Source organism: Mus musculus, chromosome 3 (assembly GCF_000001635.26).
Source record: "Mus musculus strain C57BL/6J chromosome 3, GRCm38.p6 C57BL/6J".
Taxonomy (NCBI): domain Eukaryota; kingdom Metazoa; phylum Chordata; class Mammalia; order Rodentia; family Muridae; genus Mus; species Mus musculus.
Window position 1 is genome coordinate 80842346 of NC_000069.6, and position 21082 is coordinate 80863427.

The 21082-nt window shown below is 36.5% G+C and overlaps 1 protein-coding gene across 14 annotated transcripts in view; it reads right to left on the minus strand.

Annotated features, from left to right (window-relative positions):
• Positions 1-1252: 1252 nt before the first annotated feature.
• Glrb (glycine receptor, beta subunit) overlaps positions 1253-21082 on the minus strand; it is a 70063-nt gene continuing 50233 nt past the window's right edge. For 3 of the 14 annotated variants that reach the window (NM_001281969.2, NM_010298.6, NM_001345959.1), the window contains 6 exons: positions 19547-19776; positions 19358-19440; positions 17816-17956; positions 13440-13592; positions 8563-8855; positions 1254-2912 (listed from right to left, as the gene is read on the minus strand). In NM_001281969.2, coding sequence (NP_001268898.1) covers positions 2619-2912; positions 8563-8855; positions 13440-13592; positions 17816-17956; positions 19358-19440; positions 19547-19776 — 1194 coding nt within the window. In that variant the 3' untranslated portion in view covers positions 1254-2618. Of the gene's footprint in view, positions 2913-8082; positions 8155-8562; positions 8856-13439; positions 13593-17815; positions 17957-19357; positions 19441-19546; positions 19777-21082 lie in introns of all 14 variants that reach the window. The other 11 variants (XM_030252428.1, XM_030252424.1, NM_001345958.1 and 8 more) reach the window with 8 other exon arrangements.

Genomic DNA, 21082 nt, shown 5'->3' on the forward strand with positions numbered 1-21082 from the left:
TGTATAGGTAAAAAGACATCATGGCTTCCATTTACAATCTTGAAGAGCAGCTTCTTGTGCACACAGAGTGATGGAAGAGAAAGAAAGCACGTCTGAGAAAAGAGGAGTGTCTGCGGACTGTAGATCAAGGGTGCACAGGAATTCTTTGTACTTTTTCAAGTTTGTTGGAACATTCTGAAATGATGCCAAGTGAAAGAAATGAAAAAGAAACAGGTCGACATGATGTTGGGTAGTAACTGGAACAGGGAGGGGGCTTGTTCTGGTAAAAGCATGCATTCGTATCTTTTAGCAGAAATGTATGAGGAAACACCAGAGTTTTAAATGTCTCAGTTTTTCAGGTCAGCAGCTTCACCCTGGGCATTCACATAAACAGCCACATCCATACACAAATAGCATTGTAATATAGTTTTGTATTTGAAAAAGGACAACTTCATTTCCACATGGGAAAAAAATCCTCCCAAGAGGAGGCAGAGTTCATACTTATACGTGAATATAAGTATGTTGTCATCTAAAAAGAATCCCAGTACATATAATGTGGGGAATCCAAATAATGTTAGGTTAAGTGCCATTTATTCTATATGCTTATGCTAAATTACTTTTTATAGTCAAAAGTCAGACTTAGCTTAGAGATACCTAAAAACGGGTCTGAGTTGGGATCTGGGCACATTGAACCCTGGGAATCATAGAAAGAGAAAAAAGGCAGGGATAACAATGTATGTGCTATTCTAAACAGATGTGTCTGGTTCATAAAACATCTGCATATTTAGCTCAAAATAAGAAGTAGCGATGAGACTCTAGACCAAGGATATAGTCTGATATTAAGAAGCTATTATATTGTATTACATGACAAAATTCCTTCCCCGCTGTTTTTACAATACATTTCTATATCATGACACTGCTTTCACTATCAGACACCTAATACCCTAGATGAAAGGCCCTAACACGAAAGCAAGTTAGAAAAACAAATGTAAGAAAATATCACTACAAAGAGATTCTTTAAATGATACATGTTTAAGGTATTTTTCCCACTGCTGGCCCATTAAACTAATACTTGCCTAGGTCTTGGGAGAGAAAACTATTCGCCATTTTACTTGTGGCATTTTAAAATGATCTAGACTGTCATGCTTTTGTAATTGGATGGTATTGAAAGACTACAGAGGATTACTCTATACACCATTTAAAGAAGGCCATAACCCCCGGAATGCTCCTGAGTTGAAAATCTTCAATAAATCACATAGCAGTAAAGAGCAAATGGCAATTGCACAAATAATACTTTTAATGCATTATGTTATGAGTTGGCTGTACAAACTATCAACAAGAACAAAAGCACTCCAAATAACGCAAAATGGCTTTATGGTCTGTTTACATTACAGTAATTACTAATAGCTCCAATTTTAGCTAAGACAGAAATAAACAGTTACACTATGACACTGTTAGAAAATGGGGCTTTATAAGAAGAGGCTTAGGGGTTCTTTTCAGATAGAAATAAGATGAAGTCAGCCAGCCCCAATATCTAGACTTTCAGCGAGAAGAAAAGGGTGAAGTCTAAAGGTTAAATAAAAAAAATTATTAACTAAATCATTGTTTTGTAACATATTCAAATACATTCAAATAAATAAAAAAAATTCCAAAAACAGTTTGAATATTACTTGAAATATAGAAACATTTTAATAAAATAAACAACCTAAGTCCTTCAGTGATTATGATTTTTCCATTTCAAGTTCATGCTAACAATTTCTGGAGTCTAACAGTAATCTGGACTCACATGTCACCACACTATTTAGGTTTGAAATGTGTGCAACTCTTTTTAAGGCTTATGCTTAATGCTCTCCATACCAACCAATGAAAGGCATGAAAATAGACTTTGATTTAAGGTGGATTAAAGGATTTATTTTATCCAAAATATTTAATTAATACATCTATCACTATTTGTATTTTGCCAGAAGCCAGAACTTGCTATGCATTTATACTAGCCCAGATTTCTCTTTTCTTCAGAAATGCTTACTGTTCTATTATCTGGCATTTTGACGACACAAGCACACTTAAAAATAAGCTTGCTTTATAAATGTATAATTATGATTTTATTTCTTAAGGAGCCTGCATAACTATTACTGATCTACCTCTCTTAAAAACTTTAAACACTATGCCATATAATCTTGCTTAATCTGCAATAATACTATCGAAAATTATTTAATAAGATGGCTTTCTTTCTTACAAGGAAGGGGATGTAAGATACTGCATACATGGACCAGTGAACATGACAGGGGTCAGCGTGCACATTATGTTTTCATCTGGATTACTGGAAGTATTTGTAGTTACAGAGTTACAGTAGCTGAAGAGCACATTATGTAGATTACATAGTATGCATATTTGTCATTGATTCTTAAAGCACTATGCTCAATATACATACATCTATCTATCTATCTCACAGTCGGTGCACAGACTTTACAGGGTCATGCTGCCATTCAAAAGTAAGGTGCTGTATTTTATTATAATCAAGTGGCATCCAAAATGCAATATATTGCTAGGAAAATGCAAAGTTTCCACAGATCAGCAATTATGAATTGCATTGGTCACAATGAAATGGTGCTGTATTTCATACAAAGGGAAATGGTTTATCATAAATATATAGACCAATATATAACATTGAAGAACAAGAAGCAGAAAGGAAATAATGCTCTTGCATAAAGGTCGATGCGCTTGGCTGCTGTTGGGATGACAGGCTTGGCAGGCGGAGGCTTCTTGTTCTTTGCCTGTGGTTTCCCAAGTCCATTGTTGACTTCGATGGGTTTCCCATAGCAGTCATAATTGGATAATTCAAAATCTCTTGGTAAGCTTCCAACAATGCTGAAGTCATTGGATCTCAAATCAGACTTGGAAGTACAAACTTTTTTGCATCTGGTCTCACCAACCTGAGCACAAAAATGAGAGATGGTGTGACAGGATTTAACTCAGTTATAGATACCATATCTCCTCAAAAAGATACTTTAAAATGGAGTTTATACATTAGCATGAATAATAGTCAACTGATTAACCAACCAGAATAATTAGACATTTAAGAAGGCTCTGATACTTTGCCCAAATAACAAGGCTAATACCATTGAATGGGCTTTTTTTTTTATTAATTTGTCTAAGAGATAATGCATGAATCAACATTAATTTAGGTTACTATTTAGGTTGTAAGACTTTTTAAGTTTAAATACTAAGAAATAAACATCTGTCCACGGTCCAGAGAAAATATTACTCTGAGTGTGAAGTCAGAGCTTTCATTATTGCCTTCCTGTTTCTGAATAGAATTGCTGATTAATTAATGATGGAGCCATTTGTCCTGCAATAAGACTTTTGACCTCTTAATCACAGCCATAAAAAGTCCAGATTACTTAAATATCTACTCACAGCAGTGAGGAGAGCATGACTTCAATATCATAACAAGCACATAATAAACAGTTCCCAGAAACTGTCACCTTCCCACACATAGTTCCCTGGAAATTCTCTGGGACATTGTGCTGGGCTGGCACATTCAGAGCAAGTGGCATGAAGCACGCACGTGCTAGAAAAGCCATTCCTGATGACACCACTGAAGAAAGAAGAAGACTGGCTCCCTGCCTACAAGGATCCTCAAACCTCCTTTAAGAAGTCATGACTCAGGAGCTGGAGAGATGGCTCAGAGGTTAGGAGCATTGACTGCTCTTCCAGAGAGCCTGATTACAATTTCCAGCAACTACATGGTGGCTCACAGCCATCTGTAATGGGATCTGATGCCCTCTTCTGGTGTGTCTGAGGACAGTGAAGGTGTATTCACATATATAAAATAAATAAAATCTTAAAAAAAAAAAAGAAGTCATGTCTCACTAGTTGGTGGATCTCTTTTTGTTCCATTCATCGGGGATTTTACACAAACTTTCTTTGCCATTTTGAAGTCACTATTAATTAAAATGTGTATATGGCAGGAGAAAAGATTTGCAATAGAATGCCCTCTTTAGCAGTTATAATTCCCAAAGTAGCTAAAAGAACCACCTAAGTAAAATAGCAATTCTACTCATCACATTCTTAATTTGTCTGTTTGAATCCTAAATTCATCAGTTTCCCATTGTTCCCCATATCTCATTTATTCTCAGAGTATACACAGTCCCCTCCGCCATATACTGATAACAGAAATGAGGCAACATAAAGATAAAGCTGTCAGGAACAACAACAACAACTGTACTATTTCCTAATTTAACCTCTAAAATTTTGTGTGTGGTTCACCTAAAAGCCAATGATTTTGTATAGAACTTCTAGAACTAAAGATAATTTCTCTACATGTTGGAAAGATGTCCAGATGAAACAACTTGGACTGAATCTAAATTAATGCTAGCTTTAAACATATCTTTACCATAAAGAAACAGCTTCCACGGTCAAACACCAGCTTTGTTCACTAAATGGTTGAAGTCTATGAGCATGGGAACTGTTTTGTCTTTTACTCATGAACTCACTGTGTACAAGTGTCGCATGTCAGGGAAAAGTTGATGGTAACAACAAACAGTTTGGAGCTGTTTTTATAAATGAAAAGAAAAACATATAATAGAAAGACATATCAGCTACCAAAATACTGAAAGCTGGCTAAGCCAGCACCATGGTTTTGTTTTTATGAAAAGCAAACAGCCTAATAGACAGACACATGGGTGAAAACTTAATTTTGCATGACAACCACAAGTCTATTTCCTAGAAGAGTCTCCTGAAATCTGGGTTATATTGTTGTGGTTTTAGCCATACTTTTCCTTAGTAATCATACTATTATCTTTTAAATTGGCATTTGGGTTTTCTACAATTCAAAGATTATTATGCCTCTATTGTTATTTAGACCAAAAATAGTGACATGCTTCCTTATTGAAGTTACTTAGGAATTTGTTGTGTATTCAAAAGCAAAATAAATGGAAACAAGTAGATTATGACTCTAAAGCTGTAATTATATACGTATTTTGTCATAGAATGGTTAGATTTGAAAAGAATTGATCTCCTTCTATCTTTATGTTATTGCACATATTAACACGTACCAACTCTGTGAACTTAGCAAGTTATAGATTACTGTAAACTTAGTGGTAACTTATGTGGGATCTCATGTTGTTGATAAAGACATGATAATGGGATGTCAGGAGGCTCCACACAGAGGGTGACAATGGTGGGGGTTCAACACTGAGAGACAACAGAATGGCAGGGAACTACAATTAGAAAATCACATGTGAACATCTCCCCACATGGAGGAGTCCTCAAGGCTCCTGTCTGCATTTCTGGAAGAAATAAGTACACACTGCAGGAGCAAAGGATCCTGTTAGTGTCCCTGAAAGAATTGCCAATGTGTTGAAGCATACCCTCCAGTCTCTCAGCTCTGCTCAGTGCCAGCAGCTTCTGAGGCTTTGATGGCAACAGAAACTCTCATCAAACACTGGGGGAGGGAACTACAATTTCTCTGAAAATAGTTTTCCTGGTACATGATAAAAGTGAGAAAAGTGTTAAAGCAGATGTGGTGTCCTAAGCCTATAATCATAGCCCTCAGGAGGCTAAGTCTGGAGGCCACATAGTGCATTGGTGAAAAGCTTTAATCATTAGTCAGGTGACGTGCAGAAGAAGTAAAGAGGAGTCTATAGGTCTGAATAATACAATGGACTTCTGCTCCTGGAAGGAGAGAGCAGACTTTGTCTTCTTTTCTCTCACTGAGTTTCATGGAAACCCTACCTTTTATATTGAAAACACTTTAAGAGAAGAAGCAGGCAACAAGGGGTAGAAAACTGAATAGTAGACTGGAAAGGAAATGTTACTATGGGAGGAACAAGGAAGAAGGGCAGGAGGAACAGGAGAGAGGAGGAGAAGGAAGAAGATTATCACAAGAACCACTGTAAAGGTGCAGGGGAGGGGCCACATTCTAAACCCATAGAATCACACAGTGATGCATTCAATCATTATCTTTTCCTTTACATGATTCTGACTGGAAGCCGTAGTTGTATCAACAAGTACAGACAAAGGGTCCCCAAGGGAGCCTGCTCTGTCCAAACAACAGAAAAAGTAAGAACAATCTAGCAATTCATAAAATGTGGAACCCATGATTTATCATCTGTTCCATCCAAATGTCACACACACACACACACACACACACACACACACACACACACACGCACACACAGAGAGAGAGAGAGAGAGAGAGAGAGAGAGAGAGAGAGAGAGAGAGATACACACACACACACACACACACACACACACACACTCACACACAAATGATCTTTTCTATCCACACCAACAAAAGCTGTGGGAAGGCTGTAGTTGCTGTCATTGAAGGCAATAAGTCCCATATTCCCACAGAAATGGTGTGAAACATGGTCATTGACAGATGGCCCTCTACCACACTGGCATGGCACCTTAGGAGCTGTACCTATGCAGACCACATGGAGAGTTGAGCCCTTCCTTTCTACTCATCAGGACAAAGTGGCCCTCCCTAGTGATGTGTAACATAGATTTCCACTTCTCCTGGGAGCAGCAATGAATCAATACTGTCCATGTCACAGGACACTTAAAGCCACTAAAACAAGAGCTTTAAATATGATTCAGAATCTCATAATATAAAATGTCTAGGATTTGGCAGCCATTCTAGGGGAGATCTCAAATTGAATGAAAAAAACATAATAAATGTCAATCCCAGATATCAAATCTTTAAAACTTGGGAACGATACTAAAGCATCTATGACCAATAAGCTTATAAAAATGAATCTATGACTAATATGCTTATAAAAAAATGAAAACTGAGACTATCTCAGTAAGAAACAGGAACTGACATGAAAAAAACACATATATATTCACCAAGTGGAAATTTGAACCTGAAAAGTTAGTAGCAAGTTATAAAAATTCTGACTGAATCAACAGGAAAATGCAAGAGCAGAGAAAAGAACTGGAAGAAGGAAGAGATTACCTTCTAAGTGTAAAGAACGCAATCTCATTGAAATTTAGAGATTAGTTCCATTAAATATAGAAAAAAGAACCAGAATGCTTATTTCCCATGGAAAGCCATAGAGAAAGAAGAAAGCGCCATTATACTTGTGAGGCGCTAAATAAAATTAACGGTTATCCTACAGTCCTATAACCAAAGAGAACAGCAATCATGGAGAAAGGAGAAAACAAAGCACTTTCAGATGGCAGAAGAGAGGTCACCTGCATCTCTTCTTCTTCTTCAATATTCATTTAGAATCATGGATAGCATGATTATGATTATTAGTTCTTTTTTAGATATAATTTATAAAAGTCAGGTGATGAGAACTATGCATGAATATATGTATTACGCTTTATAGAACTGCAGTAACAATGTGGGCTACACAGCTAGATGTCTATGTCCCTGGGGCTCTGCTAAAATTTCAAGGAATTTTCTATCTGTTGTTCCGATTGGGTAATGTCTTCTGTAGACTTTACAGCTCACCAATTCTTTCCTCTGCTGGCCTACTGATTTTTCTTACTGTCTCTCTCAGATGGCAGGAGACAGTTCAACAGCATACCACACAAAATAGCGAATAAAGGAATTATGTCAAAATATAAACATAACTTTGGAACACTAGGGTATAAGAAAGAATACAGTAAACACACACACACACACACACACACACACACACACACACATACACCAGCCTCAGGATAGCAACATAGGAAAAATCAGTTTGTTCTTCTGTCTAAAAATTCTATATGTAGCATATTTTCTAGAATTCCTTGTAAGAGGGCAGTTGGGGGTTGGAAAACACACAGAGACCCATAGGGCCAGAACACGGTCAAGGTAGGCCCAGTGTCCATGGATGTGGATAGGTCTATTGGTCTCCTGGAGAGTTTATAACCCTTAGCTCTGTAGAAACAGTCTTCTGGATGACTTTTCTTTCCTAACAGTGAACATCAAGCATGACTCTCTGAGTAAGTGCACAGGTAACTTTAATCTGCTAAGCAGCAGGTTGTTCTGAAACCAATTACTTGAATCTATTTTTAAGTCAAAGATACATGGCAAGGAAGGGCCAACGGCAGAAAGGGCATTCGGGCCTTCTCTGGCTATGATGGATAGGCTAGAGAGATCCTTACCTGTGTGGTGAGCGTGTCTGTGGGCCAGCCATCCAGTTGGTAAGTGATCTGCTGACAAACCATTGGAAGCTCCTTAACACAGTAGGAACGGGAAAATGACTGTCCAACAACAGCATGGCTCTCCTAGCCTCAGAGCTGGCTGAAGGTCTGCGCAAACCCTAAGTCCCTCGGCTTCTTACTAACATTTATATACTGAGGTAAAAACTCTTGAAATATCTCTCTGTTCAATGATGAGAAAGTAAAGCCGTTATTTTTAAACTCAGTTGAGAGTTTTCAAAAAATTTAAGGTATTAGGTCTTCCTAGGAATTCCTTGACCTGTTTTATGCTTTCGGAGAGTGCTTCCCAAAACCTCTGCTGGACTCAGTTCTGTTTCATCTATTAGAAATACATGTCAGTCCCACCACTTCATTCACATAGTGTCTCTTTTCTGGCACTGAAGAGGATGGGCAACCCACGTCCATAGTTCATTCCACTCTTACCTGCAAAGTGCTGATATGAACAGGGGTCCCCGTGCCGTTTACAGTATTCTTCTTAGCTGCGTTTCCACCTTTCCCATCTGCTTGCTCAGCCTTAGCTATTCGGGCCTTCTCGGCTTCAACCCTTTTGGGATTGTTCAGCATCACCTGGACCACAGCGTACTCCACGAGGGAGGCAAACCCGAAGAGCAGGCAGGCAATGAGCCACACATCCAGCGCCTTCACATAAGACACTTTAGGAAGCTCGGCTGCGAGGGTGGTGCACTCTGAGGCCAAACTGAGCACGGAGAAGATGCCTAGCAACAGGAAAATCAGCTGGGTTTAGCCCTGGAAAATGCTTTACAACTATTGCTCATTCACTATTGAGCAAGCAAACCTTAAGTGTCTTTAAGGATGAAAGACTGGAAGAAATATATTGTACTATGTAAAGTAGTAACTGTGGTTAGTAAATATTTGTAAATATACATCATTTAAAAATTAGATGGTTTTAAACCAAGGTTTGGAAGCACAGCGTGGATTTGATTTGAGGATTAATCATGAAACCTTGAGAGTGTGTCTGAGAGAACTGACGAGCTCTGTGATTTATTCCTTTTTTTCTGAGTTCTTGGCTTTTTGTAGAGTTTTATTTGTAGGAGGAATTTTCACCCACAAACAAGAATAGAGCACATAAAATTTTGATAAGGTTTTTTGTTTGTTGGTTGGTTGTTTCATTTACAATATAATGCCTAGCAGAGAAGATAAAGTATAGAGCATCCCTGTTCATTTCAGAAAGAAAATCTCACCTTTTTAAGATAAGGAATACAATCCTGCTATGGGAAATACTAACTTCAAATGGAAACCAGCATTATATATAAACACGTGTAATGATCATACAGTAATTAGGTTTATGTAACATAAGACAATTTAAGCAATCATAAAACTCCAGAGAGGAATTGTTCCAATTACAAGTGTCTTTCTCCTCTCTAGTCATTCGGTCTTCTCTTCCTTCTCTTCTAACCTTCCTTCCTGTCCTCAGGAGGGTGATGGTGAAAGATGACTTGCTGCCACAGACAGAGTACACACCATGACTAACACAGTGTCCAGTGATGCCCACAGAGAGATTCTGTCAGTCAAGATACTCAGCTTTCTGGACACAGTAAGCCCCCTTTCTCCTATTGGTTTTTCGTTTGTATGGTTGCTTGTTTGTTTCTGCTTAGATCCTCATCACATTTTTAAATGATAAATTGATTGGCATCTAACTTACTATTTCAGGCATAACATTTGTGAGTCGTATATTTGGAAATCAATATCAGTTTCAATGGCTTTTAATCTGTCAGTAGAATATTAACATGGAAGATTAGGGTACTATCAGTTATCGCAATAAACGACTGTCAATTGGACCCATGAGCCATCCCCTATGCATTCTCCTTGTTTCTACCTTTCCCTCACCACTCAGTCCACAATAAATTAGGCAAGGATTAATTTAAAATTAATAAAAAATGGATTCTGATAAAAAGGTTTCCATAGAACCAGACATCACTATTACTAATGGTCAGACTCAAGCCCTTGTTTTCCTCTCTCCTAGATAATGACATAAATTACTTTTATTTCTTAACTTCCTTGCTTTAGTAAGAATTCTCTCTTCCTAAGGCTTTTGCTGACAAGCATGTTGTTCTACTTTGTATCACTATCTTATATGATATATATCACATGTATTTGCTGTCTGCTGCTTCGCTAGGAAATATAGATGCATTAGAGCTAAAATGTTTTTAATCAATTTTACTAACAATCGATATTTATATTTATGACTACATTCTTCTCTTCTTGACTAGTTCCCAGCAAATAGTAACTACAAGCAAATATGTGTTGAATAAATGTAAATATCCCAAAGTGCCTTGTTAGCCATATACATATAATATGTTATATTATACATATTATACATGTACATGTATATGTATATACATACACATAACTTGTAGTATAAAATGTATTTTAAATTATTAGTCTATAGACTTCGTGTGTATAGTGCCTGCTATGTGACCATGATGACATGTGTTTAGTTCTGTGGCTCCTATGCAGATATGGTGGCACATTCCTATCATCCAGCACTGTGCTTAGAGGTAGGGACAAGCAGTGTAGCCAGTCCACGAACTCCATGTTCAATTGTGTTTGTACTCCACGAAGAATAAGAAAGAGCAATATAGACATGGGCCCAAGACAGGCATGGCTGCCTAGTCACTCTATTCCCTAGCCGGGGTCATGGAAAACAAGTAAATCTTGTGCCCCTGTCCAGCTCATCTTAAAAAAATAAAAAATAAAAGGGGGGGGGGGATGTGCCATTCCCCCAGCTGTGAGTAGGCTAAACAAATCCCTGATGGTTTTATGACCTAGATGGAGTCACCTGGCCTAACCCTTGATGGTTTTACAACCTAGATGGAGTCAACTAGCCTCATAGCATAGGAACTTCCTACCAGAGCTTTGAGGAGTTAACTGCCTGTTGAGCTTGCTTTGCAATTCAATCCTGCTGAAAGGAAGGATGGATCTGTGGGTTTCCCTTATATAAATGCAGAGCCTTTGTCTTGGCTTCATACTTCTCTTGCCCTCCTGTCCTTTTTCATTTCCAGCCTTACTTTCAGGTAGATCCAGTTCATCCGTGGCTGCTGGACACTGTGTCTTTAAAACACAGTGAAAACTGATCAAAGAACATATTCAATATCCACTCATGGCTTCTGAGTGTATACCCACAAGCTCACACCACTGCACAAACACACAAATGCCACCCATAGAGTAACAAAATAAAGACTTGGGCTTTATGGTTCCTTGATTGATTTTGATCAAATTGCTTATTTAAATATAATATTTATTTTCTTTTCTTCTTTGGTTTCCTATCCTTTAAAAATCTATATTTCATGTAATAAAATATAGCTCAGTTGCTACAAGGCATTCACCTTTGTAAAGACTTACTGCCCCTGTGCTCATTTTTCAGAACCCATACACACACTCACATAGAGGCATGCATGTCTGTGCATCATATATCTCTCTCTATATATTATATTATATTATATTATATTATATTATATTATATTATATACATGTCTAAAACATATATAATACATACATACATATCATCCAGCATATATATATATATATATATATATATATATATATATATATATATGTCTAAAACTCTGTATTCCATTCATTCCCTTCAATAATTCACAATGAGATATGCACAAAACCATTTTGGAGGGGGAATGTATACCAGAGTTTCATCTATGTGAAGTCCTGGGGAGATTCAGAAAGCACACACAAAGGAAAATTTCCATACTTTCCCTAGTCAAACTTTTGACAGGACGGATGTTTCCATTTTGACCTTTGCTTACTTTCCTCACAGAAAGAACTGTACATGCTTATTTTCTCACACAACACTGTTTGTGGGAGGGGGAGGAAGAGGTTGGTGGGAATGGTCCAGGATGTCCACATATCATGGCATCTTCCTTCCCACTGAGCTTCATCTGCAGCCAAAGCAAATGCTCTTTAAGACTCTGTAAACACGTACAAGTTTGAATGGCTGAAATGGTGGGATTTAAGTGGTTAAAAAATGGTGTTTCTTTGTCACCAGCCTTAAAAATAAAAAGCTGTAGCACATGAGTATTAAAAGGAAATAGAAACAGAACTTAAATGGCACTTAGTAGGCTTTTCCTAAAATAATAAATCATAGGATGGCACTCATATGCCATTTGAAGATGAAACTATGCCCAGACAAATGTATCATCAAGTAACCCTGTCATTGTGTGAACATCAGATTGTAATGACACAAATATAGATGGGAAAGCCTTCTATTCACATAGGTTATGTGGTACATACTATCATGTGATTTTAACACTGGAACTAGTGAAGATTTTATATTTTAAGCAATGCATGACTATATCCAATCAATAAGTACCTACTTGAAAAAAAAATCAATAAATCAACCACTGCAAAATTCTCAGAACAGGAAAAGAAAGAAGATTGCCAACTGCATAAACATTGAGAAAATATGGATCAGTGTCAAATATTGAAAGAAGCCCCCTCACTCCAATCAGCAGGCTGCCATCATTTCTAAATTCTCTGCTCCAAAGTAGTTGCTGATGCACATCACATGTTTGGTCTTTTGCTATGTATTGTAATGGTAAATTGCATTAATAATTACAAGGTTGTGTTGTCCTTAGGGATGAGAGAGTCCTCACTACACCAAAGTAATATGACCTTGCTCCTTATTTTAAAACTACTGGTTGGATAAAGATGCTGACAGCCTATAGCTGGGCAGAAGAGAGTTACATGGGGTTTAGGTTCCCAGGCTTGGGAGTCTGAGGCAGGAAATCAAGGGGAAGAAAGAAAGGTGCTATGATGCAAGATACACCATGAGCACATGAGCCAGGAGAAACAGCAAGTATTTGGGGGGACACTGCTCAAGAGGTAGCTGGACCAGCAGGTAGAAAAGTAGATTAGGAGTTACCCCCATAGTCTGAGTTTCATTTATTTGTTAACTCGTTGGGGATAAGCTTAAATTGGATGTACTTCACCACAAAATGGCATCGCTTAGTATTCCTGTTCAGAAATGCATTGACCAGAGGCTTTTCAGGGGTTTTAGACTTTGAAATATTTGCATATATCATATGAAGTCTTAAGGCTAGGACCCAAGTTTAAAAAAATATTCATTTACAGTTCATATACGTGTACACTTTAAATACAAAACCAGAAGGTAGTTTTATACATGGTGTTTTTATTATGATTTCCCAGGAAATGAAAGTCTGTAATTTTCTACTTGTTGCACTTGGTCTTTTCAGGCCTCGCGTTTTCAGGATAGGATGCTCAACCAGGCCCCACAGTCATGGTAGACTAGAAGCAGGGAAGCTTACCCAGAGGTACTCTGGCAGCACTAGCATCAGGGTTGATCCAGAAAGAGAGCCAGGAGAGAACCACAATCAGCAAGGTTGGTGCATATACGCCCATCATGTAGAACCCAACCTGTCTCCTCAGGGTGAAGATGACCTCCACACAAGTGTAGTAACCTGTCAAAGCCATATAAGTAACAGTTGTGAGAATCAGACCTACATAGAACCATCACTTAGAAGGACCTTCAAGGGACAGGATACCCCTGACGATTTCAGAAAGTAAAACTGCAAAGGGTTTTCCTTTAGCTGTTGACACTTTATAAAGAGGGTGGAACCTGCTGCCTCTGACTGGACAACCTCACATGTTGCTGAGGAGCAGCCCGTGCATGCTGTTCCGTATCATGTTTAGGCACTAAGTTTGTGTGAGAGTCTGCAACCCTTGATCTTTCTCTTGTTAGAGGCACTAGCATGGAAGATGAACCTGTGATATCCTACCCCAAATCAAAGCAGCAGTTTCATCTTAAGAGGAAACACACTTGGCCTGTATTTGTCAGCCAAACTTTCAGCCTGTGTGAACTACATCTGGTGGGTGGGAGATACCACGGTCTCCAAGAGGTCACAGTCAGAGTTCACCCTTAAGACTTTAGGTAAGTATTAGACAGTAGGCAGAACAATGACAGGTTTTTCGTGACCACGCCAGGGCTTTGAAGTGGGAAGACAGGACTTTCCTGTCCACCTTCATCCTTCCTGCACTTCAAGGCTCTCAAACTTCAGCTTTCATTCTCTCATGCTGAGATACATGCAGAAAATGCTCTAGAATATCATTCTAGAACTTCCAAAGCATCAACCAAAATTTACTCGTAAGTATCGGGAGTGTGGTGAAGGGTTTTGTTGTCCTTGGGGTGGGGGTGGGGGGCAAGAAGAAAAGAAAAGACAAGTGACAGAAATATTCTGACAAAACTCCATTTGAAAGAGACCTGCAACCCTGTAGGTTCAACAACATTATGAACTAACCAGTATCCCGGAGCTCTTGACTCTAGCTGCATATGTATCAAAAGATGGCCTAGTCGGCCATCACTGGAAAGAGAGGCCCATTGGACACGCAAACTTTATATGCCCCAGTACAGGGGAACGCCAGGGCCAAAAAAATGGGAATGGGTGGGTAGGGGAGTGGGGGGGAGGAGGGTGTGGGGTACTTTTGGGAGAGCATTGGAAATGTAATTGAGGAAAATATGTAATAAAAAATATTAAAAAAAAGAAAAGAAGACATACTTCTAAGTTGGAGATTTTTTTCCAGATATTTTGGTCCTTTTGGTCAGCAGATTACATATAATGCTTATTGTTTAAAATGTTTAATTATTTTGAACTAGTTGCCCCATATAGGCCAGGCTGACATCAAATTTATAATTCTTCTACCTCAGTGTTCTGGAATAGCAGGCATGCCTCACCACCCCAAAAGAAAATAGTTAATTTAAAAATGGCATTTACCGTTTAATAAAAGTAAGATTATGTATAAATACCAAAGGTTAAAAGACACCTCTTTTTTTTCACTTGGCACTGTGCATAATTATTTTAAACTATTGAAACCAACATATAAACCATACATAAATGAACTAATTATGGGTGGAATAGTAATGTTATGATCCATTGCCTTATAGTTAAAAAATAATCGTCATTCTAACTGGGAAAAACAAATGTGTTTCAAACACTAAAATAAACTTTATATCTATTCAACAAGATTTCCGTACAAAACTCTTAAATTTTGACATAAAGGAGGATCCACAAGCATCTTAAGCTACATGAGAAAGCTATTCTGCCCATATTATGAATTATTCCCAACTGCTGTCTCCAGGAGATTAGCGAGGTGATAACATGGAACAGAAGCAGTGAGTGGGTAGGGATGGGAGCACATGTTGATGATGACATCAGAAACAAAATGTGCAGCTCTCTAGTTTTAACTTCATTAAAAACAAAGCAATGTAGTATATTGTTCACAGGTCTCACAAGACAAGGGGATAGCCATTGTCTATCCTGGCACCCACTTAAACTTAGTCCCCTGATAACAAAACCATATGCTCTTAATCAATGACCCTGGGCAATATTTCAAAAGTATAACCTTTCATGAAAACAGAAACTATTTTGTATTACAAGTGATAGATTTAAAAAGACTCATAGTACTTCTTAAGTATGGTGCTCAAAGTACCTTGTTTTGTAATAATAATCACTTTATGTAGTAACAATATCATTTTGTAACACTATCATTTATTCATTCACCTACTGCATATGAATTGAAGTACAAAACATGTAACTATAAGCAATTATACATATATGTATATTTACATATATATATATATATACATGAAGCTTTTCCAGATACTATGTATACTATATATTAAACTATAGCTAATAGATAGTATTCATACTATATTAGTGTATATACTATATATACTCATTCATAGTCACTATAAATTAGTATAATTTAAAATAAAAATGTACATTTCACCTAATTATGTTTAAAGGTATCCTGACTAAATGCCACATCCCATGTGTGTTAAAGCAGAGTTCCACCATGGACTTTCATAAAGGTCTTTCACGAGCTGTCGATACATGTAGCTGTAAAATGTATGTTGAATATTACGGTGATTTGCTTCATAAACTTTTATTAGGAACATTTCTTGATCTTTTTGATCTTTCTCTAGTCTGTTACATTTATGAGAGGCAGGTGGGCAGCTAATTGATATAAATGTGCGTTGGGAAATTTCAATTTTCTTTCCATTTCCTGTGTCATTTTCTTTCATTATTCACTTAGGCACCCAATTTAAGTATTTTCATTTGTGTTCCTGCATGCTTCGCCTTCACTATCTGTTAGTCACGGAATAGCATAATTTCAGGAAAGTTAATGCCAATTCAGACTTCCTTTAGAAATTAGTTTTGCCAACGCTGTGTGAGAACATAAATAGATGTATATGCCTACATAATTTTATACAAATTTGCATGTTTAGTATCACATACATTTTGAACTATCTGATTTTACAAAGTTTTGCAAATATTATCTAAATACTGAATGTTTTACTTCTGACTTATATAAATAGTGATAATAATATGAAACATAGTGAATGTCCAAAGAATGTTAGCTACAACCTCGCTGTCACTGTTGTCTGCAGCTACTGGAATTAAACGGTCTTATGCATGATTAATCAAAAATTACCTTGCAGCCCTTACGGGACTCTAGAGCAGTCATCTAAATTATTTCTTTGCACCACATGTTCCAATTCCCTTCTAAGAAGTAAGGAATTTTCACTTTTTAACATTTAAATTGAAAAACTACTTATTTATGATGTATCCTGTAATTTACTATAAAGTCTCCCCATAAGAGCATGTAATTTCATTAATTCATTTGAAAGTCAACAGCAGATGCTTACTTTAAGTTTAATACAAAATTTCCTGATCTTGCATATATTTATATTAGGACTGTGAATATGAAACTCTTTATTCTCTCAATTTAAAGTATTTTCACCTGATGACATCATAATAGTCGACTTTTTGCATAATACAAATGCTTCCAAAACCATAAACTTAGCTCCCATGTACTTCTGGGTAACTTTGTCATGACTTGTTTTCCAGTGCAGAATTGCAGGCAGCTTCCAAGTTAAACTAAGAATTGCTAATAGTGGCATAATCAAATTTCTGTATTATTTAACTTTAAATTGTTAAGTGAAATGCCTTCACGCTACTGCAACTGAACCCCCTTAGTGACATAAGCTGATAGTGCAGATGCAGAGGCTGCATGCTGAGTTTTCTGAGGGCGGGGGAGTGACTTCTGAAGTTCCTCAAAAGCTCAGTGTAGTTTAATAGCGAAGGTTACTTTGCTTTGCCTTTCAGATCCTATGACCTGACAGATAACACCACACAAGGAATATCCACTTATGATCAATCCTCTCTTACTCTTATTGCTTCTCATGTAGCATAAAGATCAATGCTTTTAAAATTAACAAGACAGTCTAATTCTCATCCAAATAAAACAGTTCACAATACAACAGATGAATAAGGATAGATTATACTGTGCTATATTAAATGCTTACTTCCAAAGATAAACTTGTCAAAACTTGGCAACGTCTAAGAAAACCATTACTTGAAAAAGTTTGTGTTACTGTAGTGAAATATTGACAGGCTCTTACCAAGAGAATTACGTAGAGAAAACCCCATCTATTTCTTAATTAGAAGATCAAACATCTTAAATGAATATTCTGTATAAAAGGTTTTAACACATGGTTATGAGGATACATTTTTTACATTTATTTTATTTTAAATCATTTTGATTCTTTCCTCATTTATAATTAAAGCTCAAACAAAACTTTGAATCCTGGGTAATTAGTTTTATTTTCTAAGACATCACTTACCAGTGCCTTTATAGTATTTTGTACAGTTGCCATATTCGATATCCTCCTTTTTAATATCAAATTGAGGTAAAGCAATTTTTTCCAACTGAACAGGATCTCCTGACTGCCAGATGAATCTTAAATCATCGGTTGTATATCCAACTACAATAAGTAAATAAACAAGTTAGAGGAAAATATGCATATCAATGCTTTATCCTTATTTCAATAATCCTTATTAAACACAGAGAAGGTAAGAAATCATGACTTTATGTTATGAATTTGTAACTTAAAGTTCACAGTGGCCTAATTTTTGGCCATGCACAAAATATCAGCACAAGAATAACATGTCATCATCATAAAGAAACAATAAATTAAATAATCATCAAAATCAGATACAATCCTAGACCACCACGCATAGAAAATATCTTCTGCACCCCTATCAGTAAAAACCGTGAAAGTGAGATTGAAGCTCACGGCACATTTCCATTTATAATCATGGACTATGTACCTAAACTTTTAAAACAGGTGTGATTTTAAATAAATCACTGCCAGGTTCCTGGAAGGAACTGCAGAATAAGTGGTCATCATTATAGCATCAATGAAGTAGCGAGGAATTCGTGGCCTGGAATTAGGATAGGTGGTATCAACTCAAAACTACACCCAGAAATGACCTAACAAAAGATTGCAAAGATCATTGGTTTCTAAAAACCTACAAAGTATTTAAATGAGTGTAGTAAGTGAATATAGACTTATTTAAATCTGTATTAAGCATATTCTAATATATATATAATGTATATATTATATATGTACATATATATGGTACTAAAACATTGCATAGACTTAAACATAATCTCATTGTTAGAAATCAACAAATATCATTAAAAGTTAGGATTCACTTTAGAGCATTAAAAAACCACAAAACCACTAAATAACATATAATCTAACAAACATACATAGAATATTTTACAAGGTTGTTATAACTCATTAAACTAGCTTAATCTTTAAGCATCTACACTAAAGATTCTTTATGATATCAGCCTTCAATTATCAAGGCTGATGGCTTATTATTTTCTAAAGATAATCATCATAGAAAATTAGTGAATATGTTTTATAGAAATTTCAGGTTATAACATTTAGTACAACTTTTAGAAACTGAAAAACACAATCATAGGGACATAAAATATACATCAGTAAAAAATAATTTTTCTATCCTTCCATAGAAAATGCACACTTGGCTGGGCTTACATATATTTCAATGTTTTCCATTTTTTATTATGAGACTATTAACACAGAGCAATTATATTTTAGAAGACTATAATATTCTATATATTTTCCACACTGCCAATCCAAGTTAGTCCAGTCTTCAGAATAAGAAGTACACAGACCAACATCAACTCGCTAAAAAGCCAACTACAATGGAAAGCTCTGTCTTCTTCAAGATTAGCCTATGCAGTATGATGTTAGTATGTTCAAATAAGCATAATGGTTTTTCACAATAATAGAATACATTATCTAGATATAAACATTTTATTCCCCAAATCATTTATAACCTCATTTACATACAGCTCTCAAGTTGCATTTTGCAGCGTTGTGTGTCCATGGGAAACAGAGTTAAGTCTAGAGGACATGAAAGTGTAATAGACAACCTGAAGGCAAGAACAGAAAAATTGGAATCATTGAGCGTACATCGCTGAGATCCACTGACTTGAAAAGGAAACTACAAATAAACAAGATCTAAATAGAACAGGGTACCTCATGCTCACAAGGACGTCTCCATCCCGAAAGATAAACAACAGGATATTTTCTTGGGTCACATCATGAAAATTGGCACTTTTTTCATTTGCAAAGAATAAGTCAGGTTTCCACAAGCACTTATACATGGTGGGGTCAACTGTCAGTGCATCTGAGCCTCTGAAGTCACTAGGTAGCTTGAGTCTGGGGTCATTCCATTTCTGTCTCAAGAAAATGTTAACTCTATAGTCCTGGGGAAGGGAAAAGCAAATTCCATTGATATTTTTAATTGCTTAAAAGTAAAATAAATGCAGGCATGACATGTGATTTTTACAGACTATTTTAGCAACTAAAGTATGTTTACTGTTAGAGTAGCAAACAAATAATTCCACATGACTGAGTGATAGCATCATCTAAAAGAGAAAATTCTAAAGATACCAGTGGCTCTTCCTGCTCCCAAGGAAGGATGAAACTAATGGATAGAAAACAGAGGGAAACATTGCATATATCTTTTGTTAAATAGAAAAGCAATCAAGAAGGCAACAAGCATAACTGCCCCCCCCACATAAGTCTACATACTCCATTGTATCTTAATACCCACTAGTAATTGTTTTTAAGATTCCACGTGAATGTCAGAATCTCTATATAAAATGGCTTAGAATTTCCATTTAGTTTATGCAATACTATATACGTTTAGACCATTAGATATAATACCTAATACTATGTGAATGTTGTGGGAAAAGTTATTACGAAGTATTGTTTATAGAAGAGTAAAGAGAAACAGAAATCTGTACATGTCCAGATACAAACATGTTCACTGTAATACGCATTCTTTGTTCAAAAATCTACTTGCACATGAATGAACACATTTATAGAAGTCTGATTCAGGGGACTGATATATATTCTTGTGATGTTTAGAGAAAATTTATTCATAGCGATTCAAACATATGAGTTAGCACAAAGCCTAAGGCATATAATAAAATGAGGTTTGGACTATATGAAACAGACCAAAATGGATGCAAAATTTAAAAAATATTATGTTATACTTAATTTATTTTAGTCAGTTCTTGGTTCATGTTAAGAAACAATTGCACAAAACTATAACAATCAATTTTGGGGGCATTTTCTGCTAAAATATATGGATCAAAAAAATGTGTGATTGACAAAAATATTTTAAGTTTACCAATGAATACGCATCTCTGGCCAGACATGGTGGTGTAATCCCAGAACTTGGGAGGCAGAGGCAATTCAGGTGGTTTACATAATGAATTATAGGCTAACCAGTGCTATAGAGTGAGACCCTATTTCAAAGAAGACAAGAGAAGGGGGAAGAAGTGGATAAGACAAATTCTGGCACAAACTTGAGTCATCAGTGCACACTAAAATGCAGCATTGATGGCTTTCACTTTGTCCGCTAAACCAGCTGTATACAAAAGTATTCAAGGCACACATTATATTGGGTTTCAGGACTTTTATAGACAACAGTCCAAAGTTCATATATCATCCCTTCAAAGCTGTTTGGAAAATGAATTAAATAACATAATTAAACTCTAAATC